The sequence below is a fragment of the Oreochromis niloticus genome, linkage group LG20 (genome assembly GCF_001858045.2).
Source record: "Oreochromis niloticus isolate F11D_XX linkage group LG20, O_niloticus_UMD_NMBU, whole genome shotgun sequence".
NCBI lineage: Eukaryota > Metazoa > Chordata > Actinopteri > Cichliformes > Cichlidae > Oreochromis > Oreochromis niloticus.
In genome coordinates, this window is record NC_031984.2 from 20051124 (window position 1) to 20064248 (window position 13125).

Genomic DNA, 13125 nt, shown 5'->3' on the forward strand with positions numbered 1-13125 from the left:
AGCCCTATTCCCCCTTATGGAATATAAACTAGTGCAGCGAAATGAATGGTGCATTGTGGATCGGTTCAAACACATTCATATGAAAGCTACCTTAAAAACAGCCCCATGAAATTATAAAACAGCAAATGAGTTGCAAGAATGTATTACGAAGTAAACACGATAAACGAGTTTAAATAATTCAAAATTTATTGAAGCAAAGCAATCAATAAAACAGGCCGAACAGTTTCAGCACGAACTCATGCTGAGTTTCCTGCCTACCAAAGTTGATTCAGAATATTACTCAGGGAATAAAAAAAAAATTCTAAGTAGCAGAGCAGTAATAGCCTCAGTTCCATGATCTCATAACAGCTCTGCCAGCTGCTGCTGCTAACTGCAGGTTTTATTTAGCTTTTGCACATGGGAATGTATCCATCATACTGTAACAACAGATTCCTGATTAAGCTTAAAAAAACAAAAACAAAAAAAAAACATAGGCGCACATATGAAATTGCAGTTAAGTACAGAGAAGAGGAAACAGGCAAGAGCTTTAAAGCACACAGCTGGAAAGACGGCCATGAACAGTATAAAAGTTATGAAAACAAAAATTGGCTTTAGAGATGTTCGAGACATTTAACCACATGATACAAATTCTACAGCTTCTTAAAAAGCACCCCACACAATTATACTGGAAAACTGATAAAGGACTGGTTTTTATAAATGTACATACATCCCGGTCATTATGGTCTATAAAGAAAAAAAACAACTGAAGCTCAATAAGTCACTACTCTAATGTATTTTTTTTTAAAGGAAATAACATGTGAGACCTAATGGATACATCATCTGTGACTACAAGGTTACAATGAGCAATCCAGAAAAAGTAACCATGGAAACATCCAACTTCACAAAATACCAGTGCTGGGAGAGCTAGTCTTACTCATTTGGATTTGGGTTGGCATCAGGATATTGCGAGAGGTCAAAGGTTAGCACTTTGCTTATGACGCAGTCTCCTTGCTGTTGATGGAAGAAAAAAATTAAATTAGTTCATTGTTTCCAAATCAGCATTGACTTCACAGCTCAAGATGCTTAGGTTTTATTGGCCAAATATCAAACAGGATCTTTTAATTCTTAGATACACTGCATGTGGTTTATGATGAGAATGTTATTGCATGTCTGTATATGAAGAATATACAGTGTTATATGAATCTAATGAACTCCATTCTATTGCTGTCTCAGCTCCAGGTTCAGAAGTTTAACGTCTAAAAACAGCCTGAATACTGAAAATTCAGCCATCTCAAGGCTATATTTTAGTATTTTGCATAAAGCTTTATATGCATAATACTCACAAATGCATCTCCTCGGTTGGGTCAACACTTTGCTTAGCTTAAAACACGTCATAGGTCCCAATACAATATTAGGAAGTGCAATGTGCAATGAATATCTTGCAGAGAAGCTGAACTTTTTCTGGGTTTTTTTTTTTTTGTTTGTTTTTTTCCGAGCAGTTTCAGAAAGAAGAGAAGATGGGCTTCACGGGGATATTTGGTGTATCATGGTAGCACAAAGCATTCACAGTCTAAACACAGACAGATTTGACCATGTGCTCTTCACATTACTGCAAACCCTCCACTATTTTAAGAAAGTTCAAATCACAAACACAGCCTGTGTGATACTCGGGTGATAAAAGGTTAATGACCCTGCATGCTGGAGATACAGATGAGCCACCCACTCAGAAACTGTGAACATCAATACATAACTGTATCCAGAGAATCTTTGATTAGGAGTTTCTGTTGCAGACATTAGTTCATACTGGGGAATTCTGGGTAAATTCCTTCTTTGCTTTGTGAATAGATTCAACAGCCATTATGCTCAGCAGGAGACATCTGGTGCAGTAAATACATGGCTCAGTCTCCTGAGACTGGCGTATTGTGAGTGCTAGAGTAGAGTTTATATAAAAAATGATACATGAAATGGGGACATTTTCTTAACAAACCATAAAGATTTATCTATAGCATAACCTTATGTGACACATAATAAATTGCATTAATTTATGGGCTAAATTTAATATCACAAAGCAATGCATAAGCTTGATCTTTATCTACTTTTATTCAGTTATTATGGCTTCTTTTTTGTTGTGGTTTTGTTATGGTAGCGTTCTTGTTTTAAAACAATGCTGAAACTACACAGCTGCACTTTTTAAGTGGTGATTCAGGTAGTACTAATTTGGATCTAAGCTTATCTGCTCTTTGGGGATTTTATCCGTCTCTAATTCAAAGCAAAAAAAAAGACTGACCTCTGGATAAACACCTATGAGAGAGTCTGCCTTGGTGTAGAATTCCTCCTTCAGAGAAATGACAATGGCCTGGAAGTTCTCCATTGACTGGTCTTTGATGTAGTTGGCCACCTTGAAGGTACAAAGAAAAAGCATTAAGGCTAATGCACTAAAATCACAAGAAATATTAATTTAAAAACAAACAAACAGCTCATTATATCAACATTTATTCTCTAAACAGACCTTGCCAATATTAGTGTTGTCCAGAGCTGCGTCGATCTCATCCAGCACAAAGAAGGGGGCGGGTTTGTAGCTACAGAGAAGCAAGAAAGATGTAAACTGTCAACTTCCATCGAGTCATACGTGTATTAAAAATTCCTCTGCACATCTCCCTTGTTTCACCTGTGAATAGCGAAGAGCAGAGCCAGGGCGGCAACAGTTTTCTCTCCTCCTGACAAGTTGTCCATTGGTCTGAACCTCTTGCCTGGGGCCACACAGTTATAATTGATACCATCCAAATATGGTTCCTCTGGGTTTTCTGGACCTAAAAATGCCTAAAGAAGAAACATACGCCGATTGGTAAACGCAACTTGTACCAAATACCAAATGCAACCATGTACCAAATTCCACACATAAATGCTACCTGTCCTGGCATTAGACATACCTAATGATATGTGATGTGGCAAGTCTCTAAAAACATACCTGAGCACTACTGTTGCGTGACAGAGCCTTGTAGATCTCATCGATATTGGTGGAGACAGACTCAAAACAGTTATTAAAGCGATCAAATCTTTCCTTCTTGATCTGCTCAAAGGCTTGCTTGGCCTTCTTGGCTCTTTTCCGAGCAGCCTCAAACTCTGAAAAAAGAAAGAAAATAAAAAGAGCATAGGATACAAGTTTAACAAGAGGTCTTTAACTTCCTGTCCCCTTCCGCATTTCACCCCAGCTTCAAACATGAGACTGCCATCTCACCATCACTGGTCTCTTGGAATTTGTCCCTGACACTCTCAAGCTTCTCCATAGCCTTCATGTTGGGTGCACTGATTCTCTGCAGGATGCTCTGCTGCTCATTCAGACGCTGCTGCAGTGTGTTCGTCTCAGCCTTGATCTCTTCCTCTGACAGTGCATCCTTTACGAAGATCAAACAAGAATAAATTTATTAATTTACATGCATCTACAAAATGTAAGTACAAAATCTGACTTTAGCTTTAGAGATCACCTCTGCTGCAAATTGCTCATTTTCCTACTTGGTATATTTTAATGTGTAAAGAAAATTGTTATAATATTATTTGGACCCACCTTGAGGTCTTCGGACAGGATGCTGTAGTCAATTTCTATAAGAGCCTCTTTGGCCAAAACACTGCTGGATGTCCTTTGGCTGCTGGACTCATCGGTCTGGGAACTCCCCTTGAACAGTAAAAACAAAAAGACGGCTGTCGTTTTCTGCTTCGGTCTTAATGGAATTACAGTTAGAGCAATGATGGCTTTGTTAATGTACCTCTCCCTGGCTGATATCATCCATTGTTCCAGAACGAAGAGGCAACCTGATATCCTGCATTTTGCAGGCTTGCAGCAGGTTGTGACGGTCACTGCGCTTCTGCTCCAGTTTGGTCTCAATGGCAGTGACCTCCTTCTGGAGCTGAGTCAACTCCCTGGAATAATAAAAAGTTGTTTGTAGAACAAACTCACTCAAACATAAAATCCTATTAAGAAGATATTAAAAAAAAAAACTAAAGTGCATATGTCTGCAGTCACTGACTTGTTTGCACCACCCAGTTTTTTGCGGATCTCCTCCATCTCGTGATTTTTATCATTGACTTCAGATTTCTTGGTGAGATGCTGGTTCTTCAGGTCCTGCAGCTGGGCCATTGTCTCATCAATGATTTTCATGTGTCTGTGCTCCTCCTACAAAGCACGCAAGTGGGATTAAAAGCGATGTCAAAATCAAGGGCAAAACATTTTCATCGTTTAACTGTGTTTTCACCTTTTTAAGTCTCTCGATTTCAGCCTCGTCCTTCTTCACAGTCTGCTCCCACATCATGACCTTCTCCTGGTCTTCCTTCAGCTGATTCTTCTCATAGTCCACCTGGATACCCAGGCGGGTCTTTTGAGTCTCAAACTCAAGACTAAGACAAAAAAAAATTTAAGTTATGCTTTAAAAAAAAACAGAGACAGATTCACTGTTAGCTAACTGTCCTGCATCAGAAGTGACTGGATTACTGAACTCACCGCTTCTTTGCAATCTCATTCTGCCTCTTCACTTTTTCCTCCTCAAACTCTCTGATATTCCTCACTCCAATCTCCTTACAGAATTCCACAAACACTTCATCCTCCACCTGGGAAACAGAAACATCGTTACTGCAATGTTACATGTTCATAAACTGACTTCTAAATGTAGCTCACTCTGTGCCAGTCTCACCAGGTTCATGCGGTCTCGCAAGTCGGTGATTTCCCGCTCACGGGACTGGATGATCCTCTTGATGTCATTGATGCGAGGGCCAAAGTTTGCCAATTCACTCTCTAGCTTAGACTTCTCCTGCATCACAGAGTAACGGAAAAAAATGTTAATGCAACTGTCACTGTTTCTAACGGTAAGAGGAAAGAAAGCTGTTACTGAGCCGTACCTGCATATTGAGGGAGAGGTGACGGGTTTTTGTCTGCTCCAGATCACTCTGAGAGTACTTGAGTCTCATCTGCAGACCGTGGGCCTGAGACTGCACCTGACGCAGCTCTGCCTCCTTCCTCTTGGCCTTCATTTGCTCCTGCATAGGAAAACATTAAAATTAAGTGGATATTCATGAATTGTTCATTTAATAATTAAGGGAGTATAAATTGACAACAATTATTTTAGTCAGAGGTTAGTCAGCATAAAGTGCTTCATGGTGACTCTTACTAAAAATCTGTCGTCCCAACAAACTCTCTGATGTGGGTCATAAAATTAAAGTCACCTTGAGCTCTTCAGTGAGTTTCTCCTTCTTCTCTTTGAGCTTGTCCACTGCCTTCTCATCCCATCGTCTGGCCTTAGCTTTCAAGTCGCTGGCACCTCCAGAGATGACTCCAGATTTTTGGAACAGAGTACCGTCCAGGGCTACCGTCTGGACACCGATGAATAAGGAGTTAATAGGTAGAAGTAGTTATTATGCATTATCACATCTATGAACTGTCCAATCATCGATCTTTAAATTAGGTTAAGTACCTTGTGCCTGTATGGCCCTCCAAACGCAATTCTTCGTGCATCCTCAACATTCTCGCAGACCAGAGCATTGCCACAAGCGTACTGCAGAGCTTTTTTGATGTGGGGAGGCTCATAGCGAATCACATCAATCACCAGCTTGGCTCCTCGCAGTTCTCGGAGTTTCTCATCGGTTGGTTTCACCTTTGAAAAGACAAATTTTAAATTTTCTAGACAATATTTACAGTGTGAATGGCACCAAGGAAAAAAAAACATCAATGACCTGAGGTTGGGATTATTTTACAGTTAAGTAGCATTTTATATAAAGAACCTCTGGGGGAAAAAAAGGTTCAAATTGTCTGTAAATAAAGATTCTTTATAGGCGTGACAACATTTAACTTAAAAAAATAAAGATGGAAGTATAATTTTGGCTTTAAAAATTACAGAAAGCAATGTTGCCCACCCTGCCACGAATTTGCTCTTTCTATGACATTAAAACATGTTGCAGGAACTTTCATTATCGTCCGCAGGGAAAATTAGGTCAGCTAAATATTTTAAGTGAGGACCAACTCTGAGAAACTTTACCAAAATACTATCTGGATACATAATCATCCAGCTGATCACCTTTAATTCCACTCAATAGGGATATTCAGGGTTCACACCTATTTTTCAGGGTCAAATTCAAGCACCTTTTAAGCACTTTCAAGGTCCATTTTCAAGCTTTTCTAGATTGCCAAAAAAAAGAATGCATGTTTCACTCGTTTCACTAAGTAAGACCATATAAAGATTAAAACAAATCATCTTAGGTCGACTTAAAAGAAAAATGCACCACACAAAACTACTGAAAAAGGAAACGGTTGCCTTATGTGCAAATAGTGTACAAACTCAAAACACACATTTCTCTTAAAAATTAAGATGTGCAAATGTGAACAAATCAACTTGTTAGAGATATTCATCTCCACTTGAAAAAAACAACAACCCCACAAAACAAGAAAACTGCACCAAACACCACAATAACACACAGCAAGGTCTTCTCATCAGTGATTGACGCTTCTTTCCTATGTGACACAAAAATAGGAGACAGATGTTTTTTTTTTTTTTACTAGTTAAGCACCCACGCCCAGAAAAATGGGGGCAAAAGGGCGGAGATCAAGTTTAATCGGTTAAAACACGAGGTCAGAAATATAAGTGCCGACATGAGTACTGTCACAGCAGTACTCAGTACGAAGCATATTTTCAAAGGTGTTATATGCTATTAAAAACTTTTTAAAAAATTAGGCAGCCTGAAAGTATGAAATATTCATATATTAAAACACTTAAATTTGTCTGTTGTCTCAGTGGCTGATAGTTTATAATTTTTAAGTTGTTTAATGTGTAGGTGTTCACGATAAACAGATTTTGAATGAAAGCCGGGAACTTCAGTAGCACAAAAAAGTGGCTATTCTTTTTTGTTCTCTTATTAGTCTATCTCATTACCATTATTTCCTTAAGCCTTAAATTGGCTAGTTAAGTATCAGATTAACGTTTAAAGCTTTCACTTGAATGAAGTAACTCACATTACTGCTACTACTAAGTAATGTTAGCTAAGTTTACAGCATATTCCAGAAACCACCATGCCATAACTAACTATTATAATAGCCCTGCCATACTGCATCACACTCAGTGCATTTCAATCATTTCTCCAGCAAGTCTGATAGCTAGCAAAATAATAATAATAATAGTTTTAAAAATTAGCACATACTCAAAAATTATTTACTAGGACTCATCTGTCATGTGACTCAAGAGTGCAAATTCCACCAGTGTCGTTTTCCATCAAACAGTCATTAAAACAGCAACCTCCAGTTAGTGCACTCATCCCCGACTGTTCGGGGGAGGGGCGGGGTCACACATTGAAACAGACTGACATGCAGAGGTGCAAGGCGGCCCAGGCGGAGAAATTTTACCTTTACACATTGCGACTCATTTTATTTCTCTATCTGATAAGTTAACTATTCGGTTACTACAGTTTCAAGCACGTTTAAGCACCACATCTGAAATTCAAGCACTTTTCAAACCTTAAAAAGACAGTATTAAAGTTTTCAAGGATTTCAAGCACCCGTAAGAACCCTGGATATTATTCTCCAGAGCAGAGCAGAGATTTAAAATCAGAACTCCAGCAACACAGTAGCTCATCTATTTCAGGACCCATCACAATTCACAGGTCATTGCCCATAAACCTAAAAACGCGACCCATGAGAATTCTTTGGAAAGTCTCCATAGAACAACAAACAATCATGTTTTACCATTTCACTCAAATTAAATAACATTTTAATCAAATTCAAACCAATAATGTAGGTAAAGTAGTTCATCTACTGAACTACGTCTGAGTCGATGGATGTATGGATGGACAAACAACGCTTTGTGCTTCTACAATTTCCATTCCATAAGTTTTACAAGACTGACAATTTAGCTCACAAGGTACACCCATCAAGGACATAATTTTATAATGAATTGTTCAAAGCTCTCAGGTGGAGTCATTACTTTTATATACTTACTTCAAGGTAATCAAGAGGAAGGAAGGTCTCCGGCTCTCCTCTCTGCTCCTTTATGTACTGAATACAGTCTCTGCCAGTCTTCTCTGAGTCAACAATGATGGCGTCCATGTTCTTACCCAACACTTTAGTCACAGCGATTTGATATTTCTTCTGAGTGGGCTGACACAGGTCGATCAGACGACCATACTGAAAACACATTCAGTAAACTGAGGTTTGTTCAGTGCTCTTATGCTCAATGTTTAAATGCTTTTACCAAAAAGGAAAGAAAAGCAGACCCAGCATGGGTATAGTGCCAAAGGTGCCTTACCACAGAGCCAGGATAGAGTCTTTTTATACTCTCCATGATCTCGGCCTTACGTTGCTGGCGACTGTTCTCCTGCCTGTCGATTCTGGCGTCTCCAAGCTGCTCCATCACCTAAACCACAGTCCAATAATAACGGGATTCATCAGAGGTGCTACTATAGGTGATGTAAGAAATTTATAGAATCCAGTATTACCCAAACATGGATTAATGACCCACAAAGCAATCATTTATTTAATCAGTGCTTTATTTAATCAAGTCTACTGATTGATACAAAGAAATGATGCTTTGTCTTGTACAGTTCAGGAAAATATGAGCTATAGAAAAAGCCTGATGTCTTTAGGAGCAGAGTTAGCACATGCAAAAATAAACTAACCCAATTAGAGTAGATTCAAATTGTTGTTGGCGCTGATTTCTTTCTTTCCTGTGTATTGAGTACCTGATTAAGCTCCATATTGATCTCATCAATCCTCCTTTTGGCCATCTCCACTTCCTCAGTCAGCTCTTCCTCCATACGCTTCTGCTCATCTAGTGATTGCCTGATGGGGAAAAGAGAAAAAAAGGGTGTGAATCACACAGTAAACCAGAGAAACCTATAAAATTAATAAGTTTACCACAGCTCTGTTCAAAACAATCCAAAATTAAGAGCAGCATACCTGCTGGTGGCAATATAATCCTCCAGTTTTTCAATACGTTTCTGGTTTTCCTCAATTTCACGGATCTTCTGTTTAATTTTGGCCTAAAGAGAAACAACAACTTCTATCAAATCAATTTTGTTCTGGCTCATAAAACTTTTCCATCATTTTCCATTTTTCTCTCCTTTACCTCTGTCTCCACTTTCTTTCTCTCCTCTAAGTCCAGGCGGTCCTGGTCAGCCTTCTGGTCGCGGTTGAACTTCTCCAGCTCCTGTGCCAGCGTGGCAGCACGTTTGCTGGCCTCCTCCTTCAGACGATGATACTGCTTCACCTGGAAGAAGCGAGACACAGAGTGTGCATGTTTCAATTTCATGAAACATTATAATTTTACTAAAATCCTGTAACTAATTTGGTATTTTTTCAAAATAAATCATGCAAGTCTAAAATGTAGTTTTCACACATCAGACCTGATTTTCCTCCAAGGTGAGATCCTGGCCTTGGCTCTGCGCCTCCTCCTCCATTCTTTCCTCAAACTCTTGCTTAGCCAGCTCCACTGCCCTCATCTCTTTGTCCAGCTCATCCATGTCTGCCTTCCGCTTCTTGTACATCTTCTGGGCATTTTGCAGTGATTTTCTTGCTGCCTCAAGCTTCTTGATTTTGTGTGAGGTGTTCTCTTTGGCTTTGATGTACTGAGGCCTCTTTTGGTTCAACTCAGAGTCCTTCTCCCTGTAGTCAAGTCAACCGTTTAATGTAAGTCAAATGACTAATAGTGCATTAAGCTTTAAATGTCAAAACTTATTTTATTTAATGCCACTTACTTAATTTCTTTCTCAATGGTCTGTTGCTCCCTCATCAGCCTGCCCAGCTCCTTCTTCTTGTCCTTCAGCTCCTCCTCCACATGGTCCATCTTTTTACGGTCCTTATCGATCTCTTTGTTCCGCTGCCCAAGCTCTTTGTTCAGCCTCTCGATCTCAGTCTCATTGTGGTAAAGTTTGAAGAGCTGCAACTGTACACTAGCTCTGGCTACTTCATCCTTAAGACGCTGGTAACGCTCAGCCTGGTAAAATGAACGAAAATAGAGAAGAGAGCAAATTATGATTAGAGATGTAACAGATTCAATTTTCCATCAGATAACACAAAAAACTAATCACGAAAATTCAAAAGTTTGTTTTAAGGCTATTTTTGAGTCATTTCAAATAAGAAACGCACAGATTTGCTGCCGATTACAGTGTAACAATCTTTACTTCATCTTTGTGTTGTTCACCTAACACCAAATTTTATCTCTTATATAAATATATATGTGGGAAAGATTTATATGCAGGATGTGCAGTTGAAACTGTTACATTGCTGAAAGCTTATGTTGAGCTTTGATAAAAGTTCCTAGTTTGTCTTTTACTGTTGAAGTTTGGTGCATTCATATGAATGACAAGTATTTGCATTATCTGGAATTATATATTACCTAAAATCTGTTAGAGTAGAAACAGGCTATACCACTCAATGAATCCTGTATGGAGGAATTCAGTAAATGCAAATAACCATAGACACTAATGATGACACTCTGGGTCCTATGCAGACTCAGTAAAAATGGCAAACCTCTTCTTTCTCTTGCTTAGCCTCTTTGCGCTCTGCAGCGATGTTTTTCTTGCGATGATAGTTGAACTGCGTGTCCTCCTCTGCTTTCACCATCTCCTTCTTCCTCCGGTCATACTCCTGGGCCAGCTCTCCTGAACGGGAGATCTCTTCAAACAGCGCTGTACGCTCTTTGGGGTTCTTCATGGCAATAGACTCAACAGCTCCCTTAAAGGGAAATAAAGACAAAACTGAATTTTAAAATAGCAAATAAAATGTTACCTGGTGTTAATTTGATCTCTGGTCTAACTGGCCAAGTCACGTTCAAACCAATGATATACACACACACGCACACACACTAAAAACTTTACTACTGCACTATCCAATCAAAATAACCTAGTGGATTAGTACAGGAGTACTATGAAAGACTGCCTGTGCATAAATTGCTTTTGAAAAGATCTTGACAACATTTACAAGAATTAAATCTTACCTGAAAGACCAAGAAGTTCCTAGCCTTTATCAGAATTCCAAGTTTTTCCAGTTCTTCGCTGTATTCAGGCAGGCCCACTACTTTACTGTTGATGCGATACTCAGAGGAAGAACCTGGTGCATATTCCAAAAACAAAACAAGCATTAGCTCATCATCAACACACACAAATAATATACTATACTATTAAACTATATTATTTTATATACTACAGTAAAAAAGTGCATTTTATTTACAATTTATAAATGTAACAGATTTTAAATATTTTTTAAACGCCAAATGCCAAAGATGTGTAAAAATGTTTTCTTAGATGATGAGTCAATTTTTGAAAACTGATATCCATGCAGCTTTACTACTATCCTTTTATTCAGCTGAAAAGCATTCAAATATTACTAGATCAGTGTCTCTTAATTCACACAGACAACTATTCAAAAAGAAAGTTAATTTTATATTCAAGGACAGTTGGTAATGGAGCTTCGTACCAATAATGACTCTTGTGAAGGCACGTTCTTCTCCATTATCTTCCTGGTACACCATACTGACAAAGGCTCTGTTGGCAGCTGGCTTCCCTACAGGCGCTCCATGGATTAGATCCTTCAGAGTCTTCACACGCAGGTTACTTGTCTTCTCTGCCAACACGAAGCTGATGGCATCCATAAGGTTGGACTTTCCTACAAACATTGTGATGAATCTTAGTAAACTTTGGGACCTTTTTATATTAAAAGGCATATGTTAAGACCATGTTGCTGCCATCTACACATTCAGTCTCATACTGATGCACTGCACTGCAATATACATGGACTTGCAGTTATGTGTATAGGTTTTTAATGATTCATTTATACCTTAATATTTGTACACAAAGATCTGCAATGACATTTATACTTTAAGAACCCTTGAAAGCCTCATGCTTTTATACATAAACAGCAACAACTATATATAGGCTTTAATATCCCTTATGTAAATCATACTTTGTTACCTAATATTATTTTGTACATTGTATCTCAGATTCTTATAGTTTTATTTATTTGTTTTATTTAATGTTACATAATTAAATTATATATTTTTTAATTCTTTCTAGTTGCACACTGTGGGATGGGGAAACAACGATTAGATCCTATGCATGTCCTGTAAATATTACAGTAAGGTTCACTTTTTATTTGTAAAGTCTGGTACCAAACAGCAGTTCTGCAATAAAATCCATCTCATTGGCTATTAGTGTGCAGTTTTTACACGTTGTTTTGTTTGAGTTGATATGGCTAAACTTACAGGCCAGATAGTTTTGATGATGCATTGCACTGTATTACGAGAAAAGACCGTTGAAAGTCTTTCTCTTGTGTAATGGGTCCAACACCAATGTTTACAAATATATTACGTGCCTATACGACATAAGTGCTTAAACGGTCTAATGGAGTGACTTCAATAAAAATGCAAAAACGACATTCTACAAACTGACAACCATAAATACACCGAAATAAAGTTTAAATAAATTCTATAGTGCCAAATGTAAACATGAAACACTACGATACATCACATCACCAACAGTTGAACCTCTGTCCAGTTCAGCTGTGCACAGACTGAGAGTTATGATCCAAATAGAGCGGGGCTGTGGAGCTCTGTTTACCGTTAGGCACAGCTAGCAGTTTGCATTTCGCATTAGCTTCGAGCTTATGTTAGCTGTCATTACATACCAGATCCATTGGGTCCGATGATTGCAGTAAACTTGTGAAAAGGTCCGATAATCTGCCTTCCTTTATACGACTTGAAATTTTCGATCTCTATCAGTTTTAAATAACCCATCTCGTTCTATTTGTTTAGCTGGTCTGCAGTGAATATTAGCTTAGCAGTTAGCTAATGCTAACAACCAATGTTTACCCGGTAAGCTGTTGCAAAGACGCAGTGTGCACGAAATGAATGAACCCCTCTGGTCAATCTACTGCTGCTCTATGCACAAGTTACATTATGATCTGCGCAATCGTTTTAAAAATTAAAATAAAAATTATAATCTTTATCAAATATATTCGGTACGGCGGCGACAACAATGCGCCATTTTACAATCCAACAGGAAGACCCACAAGCGCGCGAGACACGAAACCTCACAGTTTCTCGCGAGACCAAATTTAGTTGTCTGGCGTTTGTCGTGTTTTGATTGTTATCTCGGCCTTGGATATCACTTTTTACTACT

The 13125-nt window shown here is 38.5% G+C and overlaps 1 protein-coding gene across 1 annotated transcript; it reads right to left on the reverse strand.

Annotated features, from left to right (window-relative positions):
• Positions 1-168: 168 nt before the first annotated feature.
• LOC100708270 (structural maintenance of chromosomes protein 1A) lies at positions 169-13010 on the reverse strand. The gene is made up of 26 exons (XM_003448166.5): positions 12632-13010; positions 11426-11614; positions 10947-11059; positions 10481-10684; positions 9706-9944; positions 9355-9613; positions 9078-9218; positions 8909-8991; positions 8692-8791; positions 8259-8366; positions 7952-8137; positions 5442-5621; positions 5194-5340; positions 4870-5007; positions 4665-4781; positions 4475-4581; positions 4230-4371; positions 4005-4150; positions 3744-3897; positions 3545-3652; positions 3218-3374; positions 2948-3102; positions 2648-2799; positions 2489-2558; positions 2267-2377; positions 169-990 (listed from the first exon to the last, which is right to left on the reverse strand). Exons 1-26 carry the CDS (start codon positions 12738-12740, stop codon positions 910-912), a joined length of 3696 nt encoding a protein of 1231 aa, XP_003448214.1. The 5' UTR covers positions 12741-13010; the 3' UTR covers positions 169-909.
• Between the last annotated feature and the right edge of the window lie 115 nt (positions 13011-13125).

Bases quoted from the DNA above. Each gene is read 5' to 3' on its own strand.
- LOC100708270 (XM_003448166.5), bottom strand. From the start codon at position 12,740: ATGGGTTATTTAAAACTGATAGAGATCGAAAATTTCAAGTCGTATAAA. The intron at 8,138-8,258 runs GTAAGGCACCTT...ATGTGTTTTCAG, and splicing joins GACTCTATCCTGGCTCTGTG to TATGGTCGTCTGATCGACCT. The intron at 3,103-3,217 runs GTGAGATGGCAG...TTCTTTTTTCAG, and splicing joins ATTCCAAGAGACCAGTGATG to AGTTTGAGGCTGCTCGGAAA.